At 40.8% G+C, this 26,967-nt stretch overlaps 1 protein-coding gene and 2 long non-coding RNA genes across 4 annotated transcripts in view; 1 reads left to right on the top strand and 2 right to left on the bottom strand.

The window, feature by feature from the left end:
* LOC140707969 (uncharacterized) overlaps window positions 1-19,784 on the bottom strand; it is a 29,740-nt gene extending 9,956 nt beyond the window's left edge. Inside the window, exon 1 of the long non-coding RNA XR_012088094.2 lies at window positions 91-19,784. This is a non-coding gene — a long non-coding RNA (uncharacterized LOC140707969). The remainder of the gene's footprint in view (window positions 1-90) is intronic.
* ADARB2 (adenosine deaminase RNA specific B2 (inactive)) overlaps window positions 19,710-26,967 on the top strand; it is a 392,231-nt gene continuing 384,973 nt past the window's right edge. Inside the window, exon 1 of the mRNA XM_073002915.2 lies at window positions 19,710-20,820. Within this exon, the coding sequence (XP_072859016.2) occupies window positions 20,721-20,820 (100 nt within the window). The 5' untranslated portion in view covers window positions 19,710-20,720. The remainder of the gene's footprint in view (window positions 20,821-26,967) is intronic.
* The window catches only part of LOC110071887 (uncharacterized), a 41,039-nt gene continuing 35,986 nt past the window's right edge, over window positions 21,915-26,967 (bottom strand). The window contains exons 2-3 of one of the 2 annotated variants that reach the window (XR_002299298.3): window positions 26,519-26,539; window positions 21,915-25,677 (exon numbers count right to left, since the gene is read on the bottom strand). This is a non-coding gene — a long non-coding RNA (uncharacterized LOC110071887). Of the gene's footprint in view, window positions 26,540-26,967 lie in introns of both variants that reach the window. The other variant, XR_013537740.1, reaches the window with a different exon arrangement.

Here is a 26,967-nt window from a genome sequence, read left to right as displayed (position 1 = left end):
AGCCGGCTACCTGGGATTTGAACCCCAGGTCGTGAGCACAGTTTTAGCTGCAGTACAGCGGTTTAACCACTGCGTCACGAGGCTCCTCACCTGTGTTGGTTAGAGCTGCAGGAGATTACTGGGTTCAACCAGTAATGAATGAAACCAGCAAAGATGGTAAAGAGTCTGGAAACCAAGCCCTTTGGGCAACAGTTGAGATAACTGGCTGTGTTTCTCTTGGAGAAAAGAAGGTTCAGTGGTGATAGGATAGCCATCTTTAAATATTTGAAGAGCTGTCACATGGAAAATGGAGTTCTCTGCTTTTCCAATGAATTCAAATTGCAAAAGGGATTATGACATATTTTGTTAATGGTTACAATGCTGAAGGCCCCTATGATAAGCTGGTATTTACTTTCACAACTGAGCAAACATTTCTGTTTGTAAGTTCCGATGGAAAAACAGTTAAGCTTATCAGGTACAATAATAATACAAATTATATGCCTGACAAAGAAGAAAAAAAATTCTGCTGGATGAACACATTATGAGAAAGAATTGCCTATGTATCTATTTGCACGATATGCTTGCATTCTGCTTCTATTGTTCATGAAGGTAAAAGGTAAAGGTTCCCCTTGACATTTTTAATCCAGTCGTGTCCAATTCTACGGGGCAGTGCTCATCCCGTTTTCAAGCCATAGAGCTAGCGATTGTCCGAAGACAGTTTCCATTGTCACGTGGCCAGAGTGACTAGGGAACATTGTTTTACCTTCCCACCGAGGTGGTACCTATTTATCTACTCGCATTTGCATGCTTTCGAACTGCTAGGTTGGTGAGGAGCTGGGACAAAGTGACGGGAGCTCACTCCATTGCGTGGATTCGATCTTACGACTGCTGGTCTTCTGACCCTGCAGCACAGAGGCTTCTGCGGTTTAGCCTGCAGCGCCACTACATCCCATTTATTGTTCATGAAAAAAGAGACAAAGATTTGTGAAAAGCATCACATCTTGACGGCTACTCAGAAATGTCTACTCAGAGTTGCCTTTAGACATTCGGACCCATCAGCTGCCTCGTGCCATTCGTGGACTTTACTGCTTCAGATGGGGAAGGTATGAATTTCAAATAGTTGTTGAGCATTAATAATTGGACGAACGATGGTCATCGGGCTGACCCAAGATTAAAATGTTTCTAAGCTGTAAGGATATATATGTAATGCCTTGTTCACAGTCATGTACTTCGAAAGCTGAGAAGCCCTCAGCTAAGTGGCATATCAACATTTTTGATGATATGGAACTTGGCCAACTGTGAAAGGTCAATTTGTACGGACAGTTACACTTCTATCTTTCGCACTACATCTTAGAGAAAAGAAGGTTGGCCCAAGTCTGCCCAAGGCAAGGAACATAGTGTTACCCCATCCTAATTCATGAAAAGCAAAAGCCAACTGGATGACAATTAAATTAAACATTTATGATGAGCCAACATGTTCCACCATACTGGAAAGCAGAAAACTAATTTCAGGGACTTAGGGCAGGTTATATAATACAGAGACAGGAGGGCCTAGCGTGCTCTGGTCCATGGGGTCACAAAGAGTTGGACACGACTTAACAACTAAACAACAACAAAATACAGTACAGAGTTGTCTCCTTCAACATCCTCCAGCTGCCCCCAGGCATCTGCCACCTGAGGTGATGGTCTCAGTTTGACTAATGTTAGCACGGGCTCTGAAGAGATCAGACGCAAGCCATCACTACATTTGACAAAGCTTATTTCCAGTAACCTTTCTCCACTGCTAATGTTGCTTTTGATCTATGATAAAAATGGCATACAATATCGAAAGGCTTTTCACTCATTTATTTTTAAAAAAAACATTGGTTGAGAGCTGGTCTTTTTAAGCGAGTGTTTTAAAGGGACGAGACACACGCCACGCACATCATAGTAAAGATGGATAGAGAAAACAATAAATAAAAATACGTGACATTTGAAAGGAGGAAAATAAATTCATAAATGGCAGGCAGTATTGATCAGTGATAATGAAATCGCAGCTAAGTCCACAGAGTGCCTTAAGTTTTCTTTTCCCTGTTTTCATCAGGTTCAAATGTTAGACTTAATCCCTAAACCTATAAATGAAAATCAAGCCAAAAAAAAAAAAAGATCAGGGAGCTGAGATTGTGGAAAATAACTGCTGATGCTCAATTCAAATGTCAGTCCTCAAATAAAGAAAAAGATTCTCATGGGGTTATATTCATAGGTATTTGGAATCAATAGGTATGTGTTGCTCTTTTTCTTTCTGACCACAGAATTTATCCTCAGAAATATGCCCATTGAGGTGTGGTTTAAGTTTTGGTACGCCTACTTGCAGGCTACATCATTGTACCTACAATTTGTGTACAGTGGGGTCTTGACTTGAGAACTTAATCCGTATTGGAAGGTGGCTCTCAAGTCAAAAAGTCTGTAAGTCAAGTCTCCATTGACCTACAGTGCCTTAAAAACCGATTAATCCCGTAACAGGCCGTTTTTGTTCCATTTTGGTTTTTTTCTGGTCTGTAAGTCAAATCTCCGTCTGCAAGTCAAACCTAAATTTTGCGGCCAGAGAAGTCTGTAACTCAAAAAGTCTGTAAGTCAAGCCGTCTGTAAGTCAAGGGTCCACTGTATAAGGCAAAGAAGTAACAAAGGGTTCCACACTGTGGAAGAACTTACACAGGGCGTGATGACCTTTCCTTGTAATGAAAAGGAACTTTTCATTATTAGATACTTAGTGACTCTGACACTTCCTTCAAAAAGATAACTACAACTGAGCTTTTGATAACATGAAGATTTAGATTTAATCAGTCCATTAATTGATTAGTCAGTTGAAAGAGAGGCATCGAATCAGCAGCAAACAAAATTCTATAGCCACTGAACAGTTCTAATAAACACTGCAAGATGCTACAGAATTGCAGTAAACATCTATTAACTTTCCACAGAGCCTTCATTTTTGTTGGCAGAAATCATTAACTTAATAAGCATATGTACCAAGTGAGTTAATAATCGTACTTAGAATTCCTGGCTAGGGGTACATCTTGCTACACCAGGGCTGTAAAATCCTCACCGTCCCGTCCTCATATACCAAGGAGAGGAATTGCAAAGCTATTTTCCTTGCCCTAGAATAGACCTAGAAGTGCCAGAGACATTTTGTAGCACTTTCAACAAGAGAACAAGAACAATGGTTTGTGCAAATGGAGAAAAATCACACAAATAATGCAAATAGCACTCCAACTTTTAAACTGTTCTTAAAACCTTCTTTAAAATTGTTTTTAATCTTGCTTTTAATAATGACAACTATTTAATTGTGTTTTTAATATGGTTTTAATTTTATTTTTTTAAAGCATGGTATAATGTTAATTCTTATGAGCCACCCGAGGTCTCCTATGAGGAGAAAGGTAGCATATAAATAATATAAACAAACAAACAAAAATCATGCAAGATGGCAACCACAGACTTTTAAGAGCAGGACGCACTGAAAGGTTTGTTTGTGTCTTTTAAATCAGTCACCCAGTGGTCCTGTGCTCCGTGTTGGTGTATGTGTCTGCATGTGTGCTTTTCTTTTCAAAATGAAAGGACACTAGCTTGGGGGCAGAGACAGTTTGCTCAAATTACAGAAATGCGCATAAAGAGAAAAAGATTCCTTGTTTTGCTCTTGCCTTGAATTGAGGGATTTTTGCAAAGCATGAAAAGTTTCCTGTCAAGATGTCTTGTCCAACTGAGAAAGTTTAAACTGACAAGAATCTAGAACGTGGTGAGCACTCTTTACACCACATCCAATAGATAGCTTTATGCTTGTATGTATCCCTGAAGTCCTTTTGGTGTACCTTAGCTCTGAGCATCTAGGATGATATTATTTATTAGCCAGTGATGACAATAATTAAATTGAAAGCTTCCAATCCTCCCTTTTGAGTTCCAAGGCTCCCTTTTGCCCTGTAAAAGCCTTTAATTGCCAAAATCACTGCCACTAGTCCTGCCACCAAGGATTGAGATTGCCACTGCTAATATCGTGGCAATTTTTGGATATTAAAGGTTTCCCCTTCCTCTTTCTGAGGGGAATTCTCAAAGGCTTTCCCAGGGCAAAAGAAAGCTGTAGGGAGCCTTGGAACCTGAAGGGAGAGATAGGAAGCTTCCAATTAAATTAAGTTAAATTAAATATTACTGCTACTAGTTGATGACATCATCTTAGTTGTGCAGTGTACAGAGTTGGTATATATGTACGTAGGCCATGTTTAAAAGAGCTAAACAGGAAAACAGGAGACATCCATTTCTTGACTGTCTTTTGGTAAAAAGGGCACACAATTGGAACAATTTGGCCAGTTTCAGTCATCCACCAGAGGAATTTCTGATGTAAAAAAGATCCAGTGTCTTGCCCTCTTGGGAGGTGGTCGCTCACGTGCTGGATGAGTGGCTAACAGCATGAATCGCAATGTAATGTGGAATAAATGAGGGTTGACCACCTCCCCCCCCCATTGTATTCAGCTGGGCACTCCTGCCACTTGCAATTACAAAGGACACATGCAAAAGACACGTTCGCGATGGGGAAAGCATGACCTGTGAGGCGCCGCTCATTTTGCACTGCACTTATTCAATACGCTAGTGCCCTATAATTTGCTATAGCATTGTTATCTGTTCGCAGCTTACACAGTCACACCTTCATTATGTCCCTGGTTGCCAGCATCGGGTTGCTTGTCACATCTATTGATTGCACTCAAACAGCAATTTACATGGATTGCCTGTGACTATCCTCTGGAAAAGGAAGAGAGAGAGAGAGGGAAAAAAACACCACCAAACAAAACTGATATCCCTTCAGAAGAGTCGTCAGCTTTCTCCCGGGGTCCTCAAAGGCACAACAAACCGTCTACTGGAAACCAATGTGACTATAAGCACCACCATCAGCAAATATGCCACTGTTCATCAAACTCTAAGCGGGTTCTTGCTTTGCCCAAAATGTCAAGGTGTCACTCTCTTCCCTGCTGTTTGCTAAATTATTTGTGAAGTTGCTTAAGGCAACCGAAGGTCAAGAAGGTTATTAAACGAGTGCTCTTTGGCTTCCCTACCTGCCATCAGCAATATTGAAAATTGCTTGTTGTTCAAAGAGTTTTCATTATGCTTGGGTGTTGGCAGGACAGACTCAAAGATAATGGATTGTTATTAGTTTTTTGTTATTATTTTCTGAGAATTATGCACCCCGTGCAGCCCTGGCTTGGTTCATTGATGGTCAGGAACTGCTTGGGTCTACTGAGCTAAAGAAACGACAGAGCTTTTTTTTTTTTCCTAGAATACCCAGAATCCATCAATCAGTCTGCTTATTGGCTAGGTTGATTGGAGGATGCTGGGAGCTGATGATAAACCAGTTTCCCAGGAGGTGATATTACCTTCCTAGACCTCAGAATGCCTCCCCTTCTAATCAACCTGTTGGATCTTGGCTGACCTGGCCTTGTTTATGTTGCTATCCATTGGCTGGACATCCCCATTGAAAATCTGACTTATTTTGATCCCTTTTTGTCATCAAACAATTGTAAACTTCTCATTGATGCAATACTGATCCCATGGGGCTTTGAGATCATAATTGTTTGTGGGAGTGAAAAAGGCCTTTTTAAAAAATTTCTTTCAATTAGGTTTTATTAAAGAAACAGAAACTACCTGATTCCAAACATTCAAAAGAAAACTCTTTAAAACGATGTCATTGCAATATTGGAGATTATTCATCTTCTAGGTCAGTGGTCCCCAACATTTTTGCCTCCATGGACCAGTTTAGCTGGGGGGTCATCCATGCATGCATGGGAGGGCCGTGCATGCATTGGAGGGGGGAGCGTATGGGAGGTTGTGCATATGTCTGTGCATGCAGGGGGCAGATTTGTCTCCACGGCCTGATCCACAGACCGGGACTGGGCCATGGACCAAAGGTTGGGGACCCCTGTTCTAGGTAGTTGAAAGGAGTAAATTTTCCCAGCACTGGTAAACTGTAATCTTTTTGTAGTTACTTTTATAGTTATAGTTAATGATGAGAACTGTGTGCCGTCAAGTCAATTCTGACATGGCAACCCTTTTCAGGGGCTCCTAGGCAGAGAGAACTCAGACATGGTTTACCATTCCCTCCTTCTGGAGTCATCCTGGGACTCTGCAGCTTGCCCAAGGCTACAGAGGCTGGCTCTTTTGGGATGCACAGTGGATAAATGTATTCTCAACCTCTGGCTCCACAGCCAGTTACCTAGCTCACAGAGCCTAGTTAGGCCTCACAAAATAGTAGGCTAGGGATATCACAAGGGGAGAACCAGGGGGACAAGCTGGCGTTGCTATATTTCATGATTTAGCAGTAGACTGAAAGGTACAGTGGTGCCTCACTTAACGGTTGCCTCGCTTAACAAGGAAATCGCTTTACGATTAGGTTTTTGCAATCGCAAAAGCGATCGCGAAACTATGGTTTAAATGGGTTTTTTTCATTTAACAATGATCGGTTCCCTGGTTTGGGAACCGATTTTCGCTTTCCAACGATCAGCAAATAGCTGGTCGGTGGGTTTCAAAATTGCCGCCGGCTGAAGAAAATGGCCCCCACTGTTTTCTAGGACAGATTCCTCGTTTTACAGGCACTGAAAATGGCCTCTGTATGGAGGATCTTTGCTGGACGAGCAGGTATTCAGCCCATTGGAATGCATTGAACGGTTTTCAATGCATTTCAATGGGTTTTTTAATTTTGTTTGATGTTTTCACTCTACAGCGATTTCGCTGGAACGAATTAACATCGTCAAGCGAGGCACCACTGTATATGGAAACAGGTCAACACTTGTAAAAGTTACTTTATCAGGCTACAATGCTTTATTGGCTAAAAAATTCTGTGAGCTGTAGCTCTAAAAAGTAACTTCTTCAAGCTCTGGACTGGGTTGCAACTTGATAGGACTGGGGGAGATCGATTTCTGTATTCTATGATACTGTTCAAAGCCAGCAGAAATACACATTTCTGTATGAAATGCTTCATACATACTTGTTATTTGAGCAAAACTATTTCCAGCTGTCCAGTTGGTTAAAAGACTGGAACCAGGGTGTGAAGTGTTAAGATGTACCATTAAATGAAACAAATTTCTCTTCAAGTTTGCCTTTATTTGAGCATCACAGGTACTTTCCTGACACATTCCCAACAGTTTTTCTCCATTTAACACATTGATTAAAACTCAAAGGCATTGATTCCAACTGTCTCCTGTGTTTGTTAGTTTTCCTTGTGCTCTGGGCTCAATAGTCCTCCAGCTTTAGGACAGTGATAGCTGTGAGTACATGTTGGTTCCAAGTAGGGTTCTGAATAATACTTGCTGAATTCTTTGTTCTCGTCAATTTAGGTTGTCTCAATATGCCAGTATATCCTAATGTGGAAATACCACAAGATAGTTCACCTGCATCACAAGCACGACACAATGGGTGCTTTTTCTTTCTTGAAATTTGTACAATTTGTGTAAACCAGGTACCTTTTTCCTTTGTTAAAACTTAGGGCGCATTTGCACACAGCAAGCACAGATGGATCGGCTGATGGATGGAAGAGAAACCAACCAACCACCCAGTTTGCCCCGATGCTTCCATGAAACAAGACAGCAGCTTTTACAGTGTTGTGCAATTTCTGTCACTTGCAGGAAAAGCATTTTCAGAAATGTGAAAAACAGTTGGACCGGTCAAAAAAATATCTTGCCCCCTCACGCCAAGTATAAAGATTTGCACTTTCTTTTTCTCACTCACAAGAAAAAGACAAGAAAGGATTCACATTCTATTTCCAAGAGGAGGCAAAGATTTCATTCTATTCCAAACAAGGCACATGTTATCTTGGGAGAGAATCCCACTGGACAGCGAAATGAAATTCATTTCCTAATAAGTAAAGCATCCAGGTGCAAACACAATGACCTAAATCCATTTGTTTCTTCCAAGTAGAACAATGGGAGAACACACATAATGGAACGTACATAAATGTTGAACATCCAAGTTCTCATTGATTCCAGAGGTCTACTCTAGTTGGGACCATGTGCTGTGTCTCATGTGCCACTTTGGATTTATGATGGCCCTGATACAGTTTTTTCAGGAGTATGAACTGGTGAAGGAGTGTTACCATTTCCATCCCCCAGTGGCTGACTGGGAATTGGAGCCAACACTCACGAATCCTGCTCCAGCATTCTATCTAGTTCACCACATTGGGAAGATCTAGCCCACACCTGGGGCCAAACATTCTATTTAGGTCAATATTGGGAATTGTCTTTAAATTTCAGGATTTTAACCTCCTCCTTTATACATCCTTTGTCCTCATGTCCTGCTTACAAAGCTCCATACTGTATGAGACAGCAAGTTGAGTTATACCGATTTTTTGTCCAAGGAATCACACTTTGCTTGTATTCTTAAAGAGGAAATTGTCTATGTCACAAAACCAAACCTGGCCTTCTTGATTTCAGACAGATTTCATGGGCTGTTATGAAAATAAAGTAGAGAGACATGTGCTCATTGGAGCAAAGTCAAGAATTGTGGATAGAATATGAAGACGTGGCTTGAGAGTGAGACAAGGACTATTGCCCCCCCCCCCCAGTTAAAGTCTACATAACGTCCGCAAACAGTGCAAAACTTACATCCTTTCTCTTTGGGAAGTAAAACCAACCTACATACATACCACAAGCTCAGAGCAATGGCTGATTATTATGACAGAAATTCCCCTTCTGATGCTTCCAGTCCTTAAAAGCCCATGCCATGAAGCAGCAAAACATTTTGCTTCGACCTGTTACAAGTTCCATTACAGTGTTATTTTGCATAAAATCAAATAGTACAGTATTTAGAATTATCTCTACTATAGTATGTGATACTCTCATATGAGCTTTTATCCTCCTGACCATATACAGAGCTTTGCTGGTGCGTTGTTTGCTTGTTTATTTGTTTTCTTAAAATTGTGGGTCATTTAAAGCCAAGAACAATAGCTGAAGATAAAAGAGAAGAAAAGCTTTCTCCCGGTATTTCGATGTTGGCTGAAACCAATAACTCAGTGTCACAGGTTATGGTGCAGGGAGTCAGCAAACATGAAATATCTACAGAGGAGCCTTTGTTCAGCTATTTTTTCCCTACCCAATGTGTCAGGTTGTCAGCTGAAGGTATAAAATAAATTCTAGATTCTAAATAAGGCATCTTTATGTAAGATACTAATATATCTCATGGATGAAAAATGGACAAAAAGTGAGTTAGGCATAGATGCAGAATTTTGGTTTCCTGGAAGTGTTTTAGACAGTCATCCTGAATGATGATGCTAATGAAGACGATCTAGTGTCTAGGGAGAAAAATTATTAAAACTATGTTGGACAATAAAATCTTTGGTTGGCAGAGTTCTGTGAATTGTTTTTTCCCAGCTTGACCCTAATTTAAGTCTCTTTGGTTTAGCAGAGAGTGCATAAGCTTGACTCAGTTTTGCATATGCACGTGCAGGCAAATTACACCAGGTTAAGATATTCATCCTTGGCTTCCTATACTGTGATTTAAGAAGCTGGGATCAAATGCCACAGTTACCTGTTCCTATCTTGTCCTCCTCTCCTATACCAGCTTTAGCACAGAGATCCTGCTTTGCATGAAACTATGGCCCAGTATCCTGCTCCATAACTCCACCAATGGACCAGTAATGATGTCACTGGCAGCAGAAGATCACTAGGAATTGAAGAGTTCTTGCTTCAGTCTTGCGTTGCATATGACTCACATGCATTGCTCTTCATTTAGCACCAATCTGCTGCTGTTGATAATGGCCCTCTCCAGTACCAATGCTATAGAAAAATGTAGCCGTTGGACAAAATCCTGTTGATGTAGCTATGCTGGTATAAACCAGATCTTGATGCCAGAAATAATTAATTTAATTGAAATCGTCCTATTTCCCCATTTCAGGAGGCTCCCTGGGGCTCCATTTTGCCCTGGAGAAAGCTTTCAGAACATTAGACGGAGGGGGCATTTAGTACTCAAAAAACAGAACAAGATCTGTGCCGTTAGAATTGGAAGTTGTAGCAGTGATCCAGTGGAGATTTGTTAGTGTTAGTCTCCCCTCCTGTTCCAAGGCTCACAAAGGCTTCCCCAGCACAAACATGAGCCCTAGGACAGGCTAGAACCTGAAATGGGGGAACAAGAAGCTTTCAGGACATTTAAATTAATCAATTTTGGCACCCAGATCCAGTTTATGCTGGCGTTAAGCATGCCATCAGGATTTGCCTGTTACGTCTTAACCAGGCAACTTTCACCTGATGTTGGTTAGAGCCAGGGCAGTTTGCTTCCTTTGTTAAATGACATTAAAGTTGAATTCCCTTTGGCATTCTTCTAAATAAATGCAAGCTGATATATTGCAAAGCTGACATGAAAGTAAAGGAAGACAGCAAATGAGAAACACAGAAACATTTAAGGTTTTTAGGCTTCCATTTAGGAAGTCAGGGGTTGAAATCCTGTTGCTTATCATAGTAAGTTACACTAAATCAGGGATATTGAATCTATAGGTATTTGGTCAACTCCTTCATAAGCTCCATAGATTCAAATGGGACCTCCCTAACTGCAACTAGAACAGAAGACACAACTAATAAGTCAACGCTAGATTAGACCCATTTGAATCCATGATTCACTAGCCTGTCACGCCAATAAAAAGTAATTTTGCAAGTATTCTTCACATCCTTAGAATCCCCTCTGCTGCTCAAAAGCATTCCAAAGTTGGGCCTTAGAACTGTTTTTATCTTAGTGAACATTTTCAAACATTTTCATAGTGCATATTTATAGGGCTTCGTCTTTTTCGTTAAATTATACTTGTGAATGTTCTTGATTTTTTAAAAAACTGTATTTAGCTAAATTTCAGGGATGTTTCATATTGTATTTAGGTATGCTGCTCTGACAGGTTTGGCTATGGGTGAGTCACCAGTCAAATAATCAAACCAACTAACAGGTCAAACCCTTTACGTCGATCCTGTGATGCATTAGCTCCAATCCATGCTTAAATAATAGGTACGCCTAGACTTTCTTGTTGAACTGCCAGCAGCCTTTGATATTGTGGACCTTGGCATTTTGTTGACCTGCTTCCCATAGATACTGTCTGGAATGAACAGAGAAATCTCTGGAGTTCGTCTAATATAATTAGCCCCCCAGGGAGTGCAACATGTATGTATGTATGTGTGTGTGTGTGTGTGTGTGTGTGTGTGTGTGTGTGTGTGTGTGTGTGTGTGTGTGTGTGTGTGTGTGTGTGTGTGTGTGTGTGTATAGTGGTGCCTCGCTTAAACAGGATAATCCATTCCAGCGAAATTGCTGTAGAATGAAATCCTCGTTAAGCAAAATAAAAAATCCCATTGAAACACATTGAAAACCCATTCAATGCATTCCAATGGGCTGAAAAGCAGTCCCAAAACAGTAATCGTATAGCGGTTTCGTCGTTTAACAAGGTAATTGTTAAGTGAGGCACCACTGTATGTATGTATGTATGTATGTATGTATCTATCTATCTATCTATCTATCTATCTATCTATCTATCTATCTATCTATCTATCTATCTATCTATCTATGTACCATATTTCTTCACCTTTCTTCTGACAATGGCATGAAAGCCGCTTACAAAGCATTTTAAAAAACGAACACTAAAGCAGCTAAAATACCTAATACCTTTCTGGCACCTCCCAACATCTAAGGTGTGTGCCTCACTCTGCCCAATGGTAAGGCTGATCTAGCAAACTATAGTCTTTTCAGAGTAGTTTAGCAGTTCTATCCTATTTTTAGCTATTCCAACCTCATGTCTCACAAGGAAATTTTTTATTTTGAAATTACTGTACTATATTACGGTTTCCCAATGAGGAGTTCACACTTCAGTTTCCATGGTTGATGAGTTTTACTTCTTTGATAGAAGATACTGTCTCTACTTTTAATTCTAGGATCAGTGGGGATATATAGCTTTCATTCTGGAAAAAAAGGCAGATTGGTACCAAGTTTCAAGGTGGCCTGTTGTTATCACTCTGGAAGCTGCTGTGGCTGCTGTTAGTACCACTACAAGTACTTTTCATCCTTTGGATTTTGGCAAAGAGGAGGTAATGAAAGTTCAAAAGGTCTTCCTCACAGCATCAAATACTGCAAGCTGCAATTGCTGCAACAGCAAGGGGAAAAAAGGAACTAACTACCGCCACTACTTGATGTGTGAAATCATATCAACTTCAAAAGGCAGCAAAAGGCTTGGTTTGCACTGAGGAAATTTCTCATCCTTTTCCAAGATGAGAAAAATGTTAACGAGGGGTATGGATCTCTCTTCATCTTTCTGCCCTGAAACCCTCGGTATCTGTCCTTTCAAACCATAGTTACTCTGCAAATAGTCCGTCTGTCAGCAGCTCTCTTTTTTTGAAAGTAGGGCAAGAGTGGATTAATGCAAGAATTTTGCAGCAGGAAGCGCCGATGTCTCACCTGTGTGAGCGCAGGACTGTAATTTTTTTGTCCTGCTTCTGTGCTCTTAAGCAGCTCTTATCTCTCAGTGTCTAGAGGCCCAAGTTTCTCCCTCCCCTCTACATGAGACAACAGGGTAGGAAGGGAGTCACAAACACACCTATAATCCACCCTTCCACTGCTGGCATTTTAAGGAAAGGTTGCCAGGCAGAGAAAGCTTTATGAGTTCCAGGCAGTCATGGAACCCAAAGACATGACATCCCAATCATTTAGCAGTCTTATCACCTCATGTCACTTGCAGCACAAATGTGGTTGACTGTTTGTAGGCAGGGTGGGGAGTAGATTTGCCAACTGACATGGGAGGGAGAGATCTCTTCTTCTGTCTTTAACAGGCAGCTTGACAGCCAGAAATCTACAGCCATATCTTCGCAGCATGGAGGTAAATATCATCACTTTGTCTGTTTATTAAGCTTCTGTTAAAGTTGCAGTCATCGGACTGGGATTGGCAGCCGTATGTAGAAGACATTGCTCCAATTGGCATTTCCCAGATGTTTATCAGTGTATTTTATGCATTATTTATTTTTCTGTATATTAAAAGAAATTATTGCTTTTCTGCCTGTCAGGACTCCCAAAATGATGTAAAATAAATTAGATACAAACATTGTCCAGAAACAGCTGAAATGTCATTTTAAAAGCCCATGCTTTAAAATGCCACTATTCTTTAAAAACAAATTTAAAATCATCACAAAAGCTAATTTTAAATCAGACCAGGGATGATATGGAACCAGGCAGTCTTGACCACTCCTCTGAAACTCAACTGGGTGGACCCAACCTGATTTCTTTTATGGCAGGAATTTCACGATTGAAGTGCTGCTACTGTCCAATCCTAACCTTTTTGGGTGGTGAGACACACAACAGGACTTCTGCTATGTATCTCAAATTCCAGCAAGCTCGAGCAGGACATATATATATCCTCCTCCAAGACTTTCTGGGTCAAACCCACCATCTTTAACTGGAAACAAGTTGGATATTTTGCCTTTTTACCAACAGACCTAATACAGAATTAGGAGTAACACCAGAATTACGTGCACACTCAGATTGACACTTCAGATTATGAGGAATCTCTACATTAAAATTTAAAAGTTGTTTGAATAATATACATTTCTATTTTGCTTAATGCTATAGGGCATCTTAAAAGGGATGTGGTGGCGCTGTGGGCTAAACCGCAGAAGCCTTGCTGCAGGGTCAGAAGACCAAGCAGTCGCAAGATTGAATCCACGCGACAGAGTGAGCTCCTGTTGCTTGTCCCAGCTCCCGCCAACCTAGCGGTTCGAAAGCATGCAAATGCAAGTAGATCAATAGGGACCACCTCGGTGGGAAGGGAACAGCGTTCTGTGTCTAAGTCGCACTGGCCATGTGACCACGGAAGATTGTCTTCGGACAAACGCTGGCTCTATGGCTTGGAAACGGGGATGAGCACCGCCCCCTAGAGTCGAACATGACTGGACAAAAATTGTCAAGGGGAACCTTTACCTTATAGGGCATCTTAAATTTGACACAGCTCAAGGTCTCAGATCATCTTGGACCACATCAAAACCTATCGTTTCAATTGTGTTATGAATGTCTAACCCGGGCGTGTCACTTTTTAAAAAGAACCTTCCTTTAAAGGGCAGCCCTTAACCGTACTAGACCAAACTGTTAAAGAATGAAAATTCTCTTTATTACAAAGTAACAAATTGTAGGGAAACAGATTTCAACACCAGCTTTTCTTGGGTTACAACCCAACTGCCCAAACAGAATCTCCTCCTTTACTTACGTTCATTCTTCTTTACATTCCAGCTCTCCAGGCCCCGCCTCCTTCATGCTTTCCCCGGATAGGCTGACCACCTGCCTCTGCCCCACCAATCACCTTGTTTCCCCTGTTACCATACAGATTGGCCAAGATTCTGTCAAAAAGGCCTAACTTTCAGGCGATGGGAAGTAGTAGTGAAATATTTTGTCTAAACCTAGGAGAACATCTTGATAGGAAGAGCTGTTTTATACTAGAGCAGACTGCCTTGGAGAGTGGTGGGCTCTCCTTCCTTGGAGATCTTTAAATAAAGGTTAGATGCCCAGTTGTTAGTTGCTATTTTTTGCTTTAGTAAAACGTACTTCTCAGCTCGATAGATCTATATTCGAAGTGCTGGAAGACAGAATATGAGTGCCATGTAACTGTCTGTTACTGACAGGCACAGTAGAAGGCTAGGGTTTGTTTACAAGATTGAAGTAAAACTCACTTGCCCATCCATGATGGTCCTGATTGTTGAATCAGCAGGAGGCACCATCTTGACTTCAGTAGAGGGCTCCAAATTTAGCCTAAACTAAATTTCTTAACTCTGCTGTTAAAGTCAAGATTTGGGAGTTGGACTAGGGTAGGATTTTAAGGCTGCAATCCCGTGCACTTGGGAGAAAGAGTCAACTTAAACATGCGAGTTGAATCTTTGGTTTAAAAAAATAAATGCAGCTGGGATTCCGTGAACAAGACTGGATCAGCAGTGAGAGAAAGAAGGTGCTTTACACTTTCCCTGAAGGATGTCTTTCCAATCAAAAGCCCTCTGTTGGGGGAAACAATATAGGGCCCTCATTCCTCTTGTGATTAAAAAAAGTGTTTGGAGCTGCAATTTTGTCATAAAAGGGAAACCAGAGGGAAAGGATTAAGCATCCTCTTCCCTGATCTGCTCTGAACAAATTTGTGCATGTTCCCACATAAACATTCCAACTATGTTTTATTGTATCATCTCCTGTGGCCCTAGGATCATTATTACTTACACTGGAGTAAGTAAAGACAAGATCCATGTGCAGTCATGCAAACAATATAAACTCAAATCTACATGAGTACCTATATTCTGAAAGTTTTAATTATATATAATATATATAATTTGTTGTTGTTAAGTCATACACAACCAAGAACAAGTTTCAGAGTCATAGGAGTTCTTGAAATACCAAGTTCATAATAATTGGGGAAGTTACAGTAAGTAAAACTGTTTCACAGCAGGAGAGATAACCTAGATTGAAAGCAGATTATTTATTTATTTTTAGATTAGAGGGGTTCTAATAAACAGGGCCATGCTGCTCTCATAAGGCCAAGTGCTGTCAGAGCAGAGATTAATCAGGGCATTAATAATTTAAAGTATTTCCCCCCTTCACTTTTTCTTGGCTTTGTGTCAGTATTTTCCTTTTGATAATATCCCTTATATAAAATGCTGGGTAGAGAAGTACTTTAAAAGGCTCCTCATAATCTGCAGTGCAACCTTATGCATGTTTACGCAGGCATAAATCCCATACTCAGTGGGACTTCCTCCCAAGTAAGCATGCATCCTCTGGGGCCTCTCTGCTTTTATAAGGGTTTCAAAAGCAGTAGCCATGCTACTCTATTTTAGTAAAAGCAAAAATCCTGCGACACTTAGATGTATATAATTAAGCCGTAATACAACGGTGTTTCATTTTGCTTCCAACAAATTCCGTGGCATGAAGAAACTGGACCTTTTGCTGGCATGGAAACAAAGTGAAGACAAGAGCTTCTGCACCTTTAATAGTGTGTGGAAAAGGAATTTTTTGCAGGTGCCGCTTGCATACCTGCTGCAACCATTTCTCCAATACTACAATTAAAAGTACAGAAGGCCTGCTCCATAGGATTTCATTGATCCAGGAAAACAAACATCGGGGATTCTTTATTCACCATTAATAATGCAAGTAAGAGCTCAGCAACACAGGAGTTTATCACACTCTGTAGACCCCCTTCTGGAATGACTGGGATTGCTTAAAAAATGTTGGCTACAAAACATTTTTGTTAGAGTGTTCCAACCCATCCCTAATGTGGACTATCCCATCTGAAGTTGGAATATACTGTTTATTTGAACCTATTAGGATCGGTCCATATAAACGTGGTTTTCTTGATGTGTAATCACCTAGATCGCTTCAGTGTCACTTTGCCAATACCATGAAGTGGCTCAATAATTGAGAGAGAGAGGGGTGTGTGTGTGTGTGTGTGTGTACTGTATCTGTTTAAGAGTATTGCTAGTGTGCTATGTCAGATACAAAACAAATTAAAACATCTTTTCTTTGCCTTATTGGTTGAGAAACTTTGTGAGGCAAGGAAAAGATTTTATTTTAAATTATGTCTGACATAGCGCATCAGTGATAGTCTTAAACAGGAAAAAAAACACATTTTCCCACTTCCCCTGCCCTTGTGAGCAGGGGAAGTGATTAATTTGTCAATATCTGGAAGTGGCTTGATTATTAAGCTACTTCACAATGTTGGCTTTGGAAGAGTCAGGGTTGATTAGAACAATCTAAGCAAGCATGAGCATTCCAAAGTGGCCCACACTAGCTTGCTCCCTGCAGCTGCTATAGCCACACCTTTAAACTCCTATAGAACTGAACTGCATGTTATACAAATTAAAATATTGGAGAGACTTCTACTGTTCACAATAGGCTTGTTTTTTATAAGCAGTCAAATTTAAAATATCGCCTTGAAAAATCTGCTTCAAAGAACAGTTAAACTAGGTATGACTCTAGAAAAAAAAATGTGTTTGTTTTCCAAGAATACATTCACTTGGCTTTTTCTTCAAACTGCAACTACTGCTAATCCCCTAGAAACAATGTTTTACCCTTAAACACAAACCAATATATGGAATACAATGTACCCTCTATTCTTTTGTTTTCTGCAACATCTCTTTCTTCCCCCTACTGTTCCCTTGGTTTCTTATTTTTTCAGTCATTGTCTGCTTTGCTCTCTCTTTTCAACGATACCATTGGATGCCCTAACTCTTATATTTCCTGCTAGGAAGGATGACTTCACAAGGCATGAAAACTATTTTATTCTTTACATTCTGCACGACAAAACTGATAACCTTCCTTTTCTCCATTCACACAACCTGTTCCACAATCATTCTGAAACCCTTGTTTTCCGAAGCGGAATGTCTGTAACTATTCTCTTCCATCACAGTTTAGGCTTAGTCAGTCATTACATCAGGTTAAGATAGAATATAAATAAACAAATAATCAAATCTTTGGCACTTATCTGTCAGCTTGCTAAATGCAGTATTTTTTTTCCATCCCTGGCTGCAACCCAACTATTGTGTAGCACTTTGTAAATCCAGTTTGTTGTAATTAGAAAGTTAGGCTTATTTGGGTTGCAATTAATAAAATGAGTATGCACTTACCTCTGGGTTGATTTTGTCTCTTGTTGCTTGTCTGAAATTCCTAAGTCCACCATAAAAGAGTAATGTGTGCAGGGAGGAGAGCTTTTGTTGTTTCTTTTAGCGCAAACTGATTTGAGCTCCAAAAATTTGCTTAAGGATTTTTTCTGCTCAGTTTGATTCACCTCTAGAAGTCCCACTGTACCCAAATGTATGCTTTGTTGTGGCATAGCACAGAGGCTAAAGAGGGATAATTAATTTTGTTCTCCCTAGCGCCCTTAAATGTTCTGCCGAACCTTTGTTTTGCTTACTTTTGTATTTCACGGTTTCTGGGTTTCTCTGTAGACAGCTGTTTCTCGCTTCTCCCCCTTATTTTATTTCCTGCTGTCTTGGCTCACTTAAATCTCTGTATACCAGTTACCTCATGATACTGTTTCCTAAACCCAGTTTATTACCTCATTTCTCTGCCCCCTACATTTGTTGAGAACTAACTCAAAATGAAAAAACAACAACACATTATCTTATGAGCTAATTCCAGTGGATGATAGAACCATACTCAAGTTTTTTTAAGTGCTTTAAAAAAAAAACTCACGTTATATATGCATTTCCCTTCTGTTCACTCATTCAGAACAGTGAAGTGAGATCCAATTGGTTGTAACTGCTGAAAGAAGCAAAATAATGTCCGCATTCTTCTTTGCTTGTGTTATTGGGGTTTTCCACCAGCCTACCCCAAGCTGAGGCCCTGGTTCAGGCAACAGCTCCTATCAGCCAGAGATAGGCATGGGATGACCAGTTACAAGTCCAAAACATCTGGAGAGATGCACCTCTGGGGAAGACTGGTCTATGTGGTTTGCTGCTTAGAAATGCAAAGGAAAACTCTGTACCCCACATCCTTTTCAAAGTAGTGGAGAAGTAGAGAAATTCTTCTGTGTTAGGGAGAGAGGACAGCTTAATTTGCCAAAACCCCTTCTTTCTTCCATTCAGATGTTGAAGGTACGGCAGTTTTGTTGTGTTTCTCATTAACTCAGAATGCACAGGGATTGAAGAAGTCAACTCCTGAAATTGTGTGGCTGTGAGGATATCCAGGGAAGGCTGCGTCAACTTGTCAAGTCTATGCTACTATTAAAAATCAGTAACCTTAGACTGGGCATCTATGCACCTGAGTACCAAACATGAAAGATGGTACTCCTGAATCTTTACTGGTGTTATCGGAAAGGGGATTTTGGCAGGTGGTGCCTTCCGTACTCCAGCAAGACAAGGAAAACTGGCTGAAATCCATCCAGCTCCTAAAAATAAAGGTGCCCCCACCTTCTTTTTTTGTGGATGACACTAGAAAGCAAGCCCTCCTTTCTGCACACTCTTTCCCTTCATTCCTTGCGTCAAGCCAGAGAAAAGGGGCAACTGGCATTAGAATTCCTTGGTGCCCAGAAACCAGGGATGTAAACTTTTCTTTAAAGGCAGTGGACTTACTTTGAAGTCAACACGGAGTGGAATAAACACCAGGGCAAATTGGAGGGGGGCTTCATTTTTTTAGTACCATTCACTATAAACCTATGTGGGGGTAGGTGGGACATCCGAGTAAACATGACCAGGGATGATGATGATGATGATGATGATGATGATGATGATGATGATGATGATGATGATGATGGAACACCTGCAGAGTAGGAAAAGATTGCAGTGTTTTGCAACCACCTTTCCGTGCGAGAGCCGTTCATTGAATTCGGAGGGGCTTCGAAGGCATCAAGGATACGTCGGAGCGTGCATAGAATAAACAAGGTTAGGTAATTGGGGAGGGGGGGAAGGAAGAGGTCGCACCCTCTTTCTAGGGCTACAAATCTGAGTCCTTGTACAGTGGAGTAAATCTTTTGCACTTTTCTTTCACTTTGTAAAACTACACGCCCCTTAGCCCGGGACCAGGTCCTCGAAAGTCCCCGGGACAAACTGGAGCTCTGAAAAGCGCTCCGAATCCGGAATGACGAGAAGGAGGTGGAGGATCGTCTAAAAGAACTGCCCTTTTCGGGTTTGGCTCGATCTTCAACCACTCCAGCGGTGAGTTTCACTGCATTTTCTATAACTAAAAAGAAGTCTCTCTCTCTCTCTATCTCTCCCCCCCCGTCCTCCTCCTATCAGATCTCCGTTAGCTCGAATGAGGAGCTGAGTTTGCAAGCTGACAGAGGAAGGGGATGGTTTGGAGATGCGGAGGGGGGCGGCGGTTTGGTTCTTGCCGCGCGCGCCCCCCCCCCGCCCTCCTTGTGTGTGTGTGTGTGTGTGTGTGTGTAGAGGGGGGTGTTTTGTGTTAGCGATGGTGCCGCTGATGTCAGAGCCAGGAGACCGCGCCGATTGGATCTAATTAGACTTTTGCAGCAGCCAGGAGCCCCGCGCTCGGCGTGATTGGCTTCCAAGTGGCTGGTGGGGCCAAACAAGTCGCAGAGGTGCCCAAAAAAAAAAAAAAAAAAAAAAACCACAGAAAAAATAACCACCAAAACCCAAAAACCCCAAATCCGTCTCTCTCTCTTTTTTTTTAAAGGGAGGACTCCCGCCCCCCCCCCCCCCAAGCAGCCTCGGATAAAACCAAGCGCACTGAGGGCATGAAGGAGTGAGAGAGGCGCTGGAGGGAAAGCAGCCGCAGCAGCAGCAACAACGGCGGCGCCGGGGGTGGAGTGTGTGTCTGTGTGGGGGTGTCTGGCTCCTGAGCAGCCGAATTTATTTATCTGAGAAAGTCCGCCTGCCCCTCTCCACACACTTCTCCCGCCTTCCCCGCCAGCGCTGAGGAGAAGGAGGGAAAACAACAACAACAACAAGACGAAGAAGACCCGCTGCGTCCCGCTGAGGAAACCCACTCCTTTTGCAAAGGACTCCCGAGCCGCGCAGCCCCTCTTTTTTCAAGCCTTCCTTGGTGTCTCTTCCTGACAAAAGCAGAGCCGGGGAAAAAAAAGAGGCAGCAGCGCAGACCGGCGAAGGGGAGCGAGCGAGCGAGCCGGAGTGAGGGGGGTGGTTGGAGGGTGGTGGGTGAGGGCGGCCGGGCTTCCGAGCTGTCCAAAGACTTCTTCCTCCGTCTCCCCATCGCCGCCGCCCCCCCACCTTCTCCCCAAAGACAGAGAGACACCCACGCGCGCCCCGGGGGCTCTCGCCTTGTTCCCCAAACTCCCCGCCATGACCTCCGTCCTGGGAAGCAGCCGAGCGTCGGGGGGCCCGAGTAGCCAACTGAAATGCAAGTCCAAGAGGAGGAGGAGGAGGCGATCCAAGAGGAAAGGTAAGCCCGAGTGGATTCATCGCCTCCCGCCTTTCCCCACCAAGGTGCCCCCCTTCCCGCTTTCCTTCTCCGTCTCTCCTCTGCTTTCCCTTTTGCCGCCTTTTTTGGACAGCCCCCCCCATCTCCCCGCTTTGCCTTTTCGGCTCCTTGGTTCGGGCTGGTGGCCATTTCCACAAAGGGGAGTTGGTTAAGAAAGGGGGGGTGTTGTGTGGGGTTTTGTTTGTTTTCGACCCCGAAAGAGCGCTTGGACGTTTCTCACAGAGCCTCCCTCAGTGGCGCGTCCCTTCATGGTTTCCCCTCTCAGCCACGTTTAGTTTTTGCCCCTTCAGAAAATCCCCCCCCCCGGTTACGTTCAAGCAGGCTGGTTAAAAAATAAAGAAAAAGATGCCTATGTAGTTGGATTTATAAAGCCCAAAAGGTGGGGAATGAAGCCTACTAGCCGTCCTCCCGCCTCTCTCTCCCCCGTGTTTTGGAGACCCAGAATAGGTAGCGCCTGTCCAGGCATTTATAGGGCAGGTGCTCCCCTTGACCCCTTTTCCAAGGGGGAAAAATGCCACATGAATTCCTCACAGGTGTAATTGGGATGTGTGTGTGGGGGGGGGAATCACTGGAGTGGGCACAGGGCCCCCCAAGGAATCTGGATCCCTTGCTGCTTTTTCATCGCTGCCATGAGAACCAAAAATCACAATCCTGAACACCGCTTGTCTCCGTCGTAATGGATGGCGATGGGTTGGTTAGAAGCGCCTCGTTCCATTAGAAGCCCCCATAAAAATAACATAATATGACGGCATGTGTTGAGGGATGTCCTGTTTGACGAACGGGATGTCCCAGTCGTGGGGTTTTGTAGGCAAGAAGCACCATATGCAGTTGCTGCTTGGGGGGGGGGTTGAGTGTGTGTATGGGGCGGGTTGGGGGGGGAGGAATCATCTTTGATTTAGAAGAGCAAAAGGAAAAAAAAAACCGTTTGGTGACAGGTGGTTTGGGGGCAAGCTCTCATTTTTATGCTTCGTGAATAATTTCCCCCTCTTTTCTTCTTCTTTTTTTTCTTTTTCTTTTCTTTCATCCTCTCTCGCTCTTTGCCAAGCCTGGTTGTGTTTTAAAGTTAGGGCGCGCGCGTGTGAAGAAGGCTGCTCTTTAAGTTCTCTGAGGAAACCAGAATTCTATAAATGGTAAATGAGTAATTATCCTAATCCCGAAAAAGAAAGGAGTGCAGCTTCCGAATGTCATCCGAAAGCTGAAAGTTTGCCTGAGATTAAAGGTTTTCCCCAAAGCTGGCGTTTCCTCATAAAGGAGAGCTGAGATGTATCCAGTGGATTACTTAATGCTGTGTCTCCACAGCTCTACAGTTAAAAGATATTGTGTGGAATAGTTGAAAGTCAAATAAGTATGACAAGCACAAAGTAAGCCAGAACCTCACTCAGTGAAGTGTTATGCTACGAAAATGCTCAACCCAAAGTCTCTTATCAGAGCAGTAAATCCCACCTAGTCTATAGTTGTCATCTGGTACAGAGGCCTTAGATAAGTTCCTGTCAGCTCACTCTGTCACCTCAAGACTGATCTTTTTTTTCTTTTTTTGAAGGTGAAATAGAAATATTTTTCCACCTCTTGGAATTAAGCAGCCAGACTTTCAGATGCCTAAAAATATTGGTTGCACAAATTAGGGCTTTTCATCCCTTGACTATATCAAATCCATACTGAGTGTGGATTTGATACCTGTAGTGCCTGCATAAGTTTTACAAGAGGCGTCCAAGACAGACGTTAGTTAGATGAACTAAGGTGTCTTTTAACAGGGTTACTTTGAAATGTAGGCAGGATACACTGCCATGAAGAAGAACTCCCTTGTTCAGATGTTACGTTTCTTGTCAGTGATCCAGGAATAAAATAAACTTGCAAAAGAAGAGTACGATGTATGTTTTTTTCTTTTATTCAGTTGCTTCCAACTCCTTTATTAAAAGCTTCTGGAAGATACTGAAGTTTTAGAAACAGTATTTAAGGGATCCAGTCTGAGAAAAACATGGCACAGTTAAAAATGTGAAATAACACTATTTCACCTGACGTTTAGCTGCTAAAACTCTCAAATTATGTATTAGTAAATTAGCACTTTTATCTAAAAGTCCATATTCTGCTGATAATGCTATGATGTATAGTAGCGATACCTGCATTCTAGGAATCTAGAATTGTAAATTTGCCTTTAGAAATAAATCATTAGGTTATTTCACTTAAGATACCTATATTATAACTGGCTTTTCAGCCAAATTCCACTGTCACTCTAATTTCTGAGCCAAAAAGTTTGGTACATGTGTATTGAAAATTTGTTTTCTTCACTTTCTTTTGCATTTTTTGGTCTCTCTTACTGTTAACAGCAAAAATACACATTCTTGAAATTTTTGTTAAGGGTTAGCTACTTTGAGGACAGATACACTTTAATTATTAGGGTATTATGAGACTGACATTTCAAAAAGAAATTCTGAATGTTGTATTTCACTGTGCCATTATGTATTTAGTATTTTGCCTCTTGGTTTGACAGACACTTCTCTTGTTGAAGACCATACAGATTATTTATAAAATGATACATAATATTTGTCCCAGTAAAGAATATTTTCTTTTAAAAACACCTGTTTTGAAACCTGTTGAATCTTATAGTTTTGACTATAGTAGGCATCAGTTCCCAAAATTCTCTATTGCCACCAGTTTCAGGCAAGATTAATAAATGGTTTATTTTGCGTATACTGTATAAATGACAAGTAATGCAACATAACTCTGTCATCTGCTCAAATGAAAGAATTTCTAACATATCAGTATGGGATCCAAAAGTTTAAATGCTGTTCTTTCAGATAATGTTTCCTGATCATATCAGAAGGTGTTCTTAAAATATATTTAATGTTTCTTCAGAGTGTATTTTATTACCTTCAGCAGCACAACTGCACTTTTGAAGTACACAATGTAATAGCCAGTACTAGCAGGCATACGTTTGTGTTAACTTCATTGCACAGTCCATAAAATACGAGGTGACTCCCTTGATAAATGTATGTTTGGCTCTTAATAGTGTAAAAAAGTGAAATAAAAATGTCTATATAACCCACTGTCCAGCTGATGAATGTGCATGAGTTATATATGGAAAAATAGAACATTATGCCTGACTTACCTATGTGATGAATTGATTATTGTATTGGCTGCTTGCAAAAGGTGTAATTTTCTTTTAACCATACATATGAAGGCAAAATTGTTGATAACTATTTGATAATTCTGAGTTTTGATACATCCTGCCCTGACCTTCTAGGATTCCTACATCTTGTTTAGTGTTAGTTAAGCTCGAAATATGTACCCCCAGAGTAGTTGCTTCTTCTTAGAAGCTCTTTGTTATTGCTGATTTGCTTATGAAGAATTAAACCTTGGTGATGGTGATGTTACATTATAGATGGAGTAGGTTTCCTTTTTTTAAAGCGGAATGTTTTTAGAATTTACAGGCCCCGCTACTGCACTCTCTTAACTTCTGTGTCTAGTTAAGAAACAAGTTTACTGCCAGAGTTTTAACAGTCCAGAGTAATAATGCTTTGTATTTGGGGCATGGCCAAGTCCAGGTTAAACAATTAAGTCCCATTGTTTTCCATAAGTGTGGAGTATGCATGCAACTTTTCTTCTGCTATCATCTATTTAAAAAAAAAAAATCTTTTACTCTGCAAATGTATCTATTCTTGTTTCTTTTAACAGTAACTGGAAGAATAACTTTCAGTGTTGCAGAATATGTTGACACTGGAATATTAGCAAATGTCCTTTCCCACTGTGTATTTAAAGGTTTTTCCACTTCCCCCTCAGTTCTCAATTGGTGATTTTAAAGCAAATTCTAATAATTTTAGTAGAATTCTCGGTGAGTAATGTGATTTGGAAAAGGATGTTTCTGCCAGACAAAAAGCCCTCACACTGTTTAGATCCATTGGTAAATGATTAGTAAATACGCACTGGCTGGATACATGAACCCAGGTAAATATTATCATTTGTCAGAATCTGTCTAAAATTTTAAAAAGTCAAACTGCTGCGTATAGTTTATATAATTGTCATTCTTCTTGCAGTATTTTGTTTTCAATGTCCATTTGTGGCATGAAATGAGACTGGGAAATGAGCTTAGTCAAAGACTTATTGTTTAGCATGTCATAGCTTGTTTGGTTTAAGTTTGACTTTATTTTCATCATAAATTGTGGGTTAAAATGTAATGGAGTTGAGAAGCATAATGAGAAATTATGATGTACATACTGTGCAAAAGTGGGTGTGAACAGTATAAAGGTTTTTAATGATGCGGGGAAACCATTCAAAAATGGCAAAGGTGTAAGTATGCAATTACGCTGAAACTTTCAGAAGACTAGTTACTAGTAAATATTTCCACCACTTTCCTCCTTAAAATGTAGTTTGTGGGTTGTAATTTTTCTTTGTTTCCTTGTTTGCTTGTTCACGAACAGCGATAAGCTGACTCATTGTTTGTGTGACAAGGTTAGACTAATTATAGGCATTTGCAGAAAGAGAAGTAAATAAGGTTAAATGCTCAAGATGGAAGAGTAGACAAGTTTCTTGATAGTGGAGTGAAAAGAACAAAATATGCATAGCAAGTTGTGCACATATGTGTGTCTGTGTGAGAAATGAGATTATGTCGCTATGACATTTCTGCGAAAATTAATGAAATTGCAAGACAGTGTTAAGAACGAAGCTCCTGAGCCCATGTGGATTACAATGCACGTTTTCACCATAACAGAGCAATAAATGATGTCCTCTATCTTAATCTGGATTCATGGGCAGACATTCTTCCCCACAATAGGCCGGTGTCATGGTTCAGGATTTGCATTTCTCATCTTACCCCCTACAAACCTGAGAGTAAAGATGGGATTTAGAGATAAAATTAAATTGATTAAAACTTAATATCTATCCTTTCATTTTGAGCTTTTATTCTTTGTTTCCTCCCTCATCCCTCCACTTCCTTCTTTACAATTACCTCTGATTTCTAGTGATCCGTGGTAATGATAGCAATTTGAAATTGCATCAAGGGCATTAGCTGCAATGGCTGAACATAAATTTAGAATAGGAGAAATTATTGAATTCACACTTCTGTATCTACACAGTGCCAGAGCATTATATGAATAGCAGAACCTCCTATCTCTAATACCGCCCCCCCTCAAAAAAAACACCTCTAAATGGAAAAGGCTGGGTGAGGTAGAAGAAAGCAATAAAAAAACAAAGCTCTCTGATATTAACAGAAAGATTTTAAGGCTCCAGATTAAAATGCAATGAATTAATCACTGATTTGATTACTTGTCAGTGTCTAGTTGGAAAACTAGACACTTACAAGTAATGGTTTAAAAAAAGAATTAAAAGTTGATCTTGTTTCTTAATAGGTTTTGTTTTTGTTCCTCTATTCGCTGTAATACTCCAAGGATTCAAATGCAAGAAATGATTATGCCCCATTTTCACACATATCATTCTTCTTGGATCAGCAGAAATTATCCCTCCCCAAGTCCTGGCCAGTCATGCACAGTTTGCTTGTTAATTGAGATGAATTGAGTATTTAAAAGACTTGGCGATGGGAGTGCCTGAGCTGATAATGACACATGTGAGATGCTGCATTTTTAAAAATGAAAGGTCATCTAAAAATACTTACCAAAGGATTTTTAAAAAACATATAAAATGGAAAAATTTGTATAAGGTAACTTACCTCTGTTCCTTCTTTACATTTCTGCAAAAAAAATTTTTGAGAAAGAAAAAAAAGTTATTTAATGTACTACAGCAAGAAACACAACCATTGTTTTCCTGAGTACTTATTAAATTGTATGTGCGATTCACAAGGATTTTTCTATTAATAATAGAATTAATGAAATAGCAATACCTGCAGAATTTAGAAGATGTGTTCTTTTTAAACATCCCCTTCTACCTTATAAGATTCTATCCACTTCCCTCCCAAAATGCAAACGTCTGTCTATTTGTTCTTCTAAAATCAGCATGATTACACCCTTATAGAATAAGAAGTACTGTATCATATTTGCAAGAAAGTAAATCCAAGGTGCAGTAACACTTTAACCAGCTTAAAACACCTTTCTTGGGAATTATCCAAGCAACACGAGCAGCAGTGAGGTTTAATTTTTTCCAGATTTATAATCAACTATT

This window comes from Pogona vitticeps, chromosome 6, assembly GCF_051106095.1.
Source record: "Pogona vitticeps strain Pit_001003342236 chromosome 6, PviZW2.1, whole genome shotgun sequence".
Taxonomy (NCBI): domain Eukaryota; kingdom Metazoa; phylum Chordata; class Lepidosauria; order Squamata; family Agamidae; genus Pogona; species Pogona vitticeps.
This window is presented reverse-complemented; position numbering and strand designations above follow the sequence as displayed.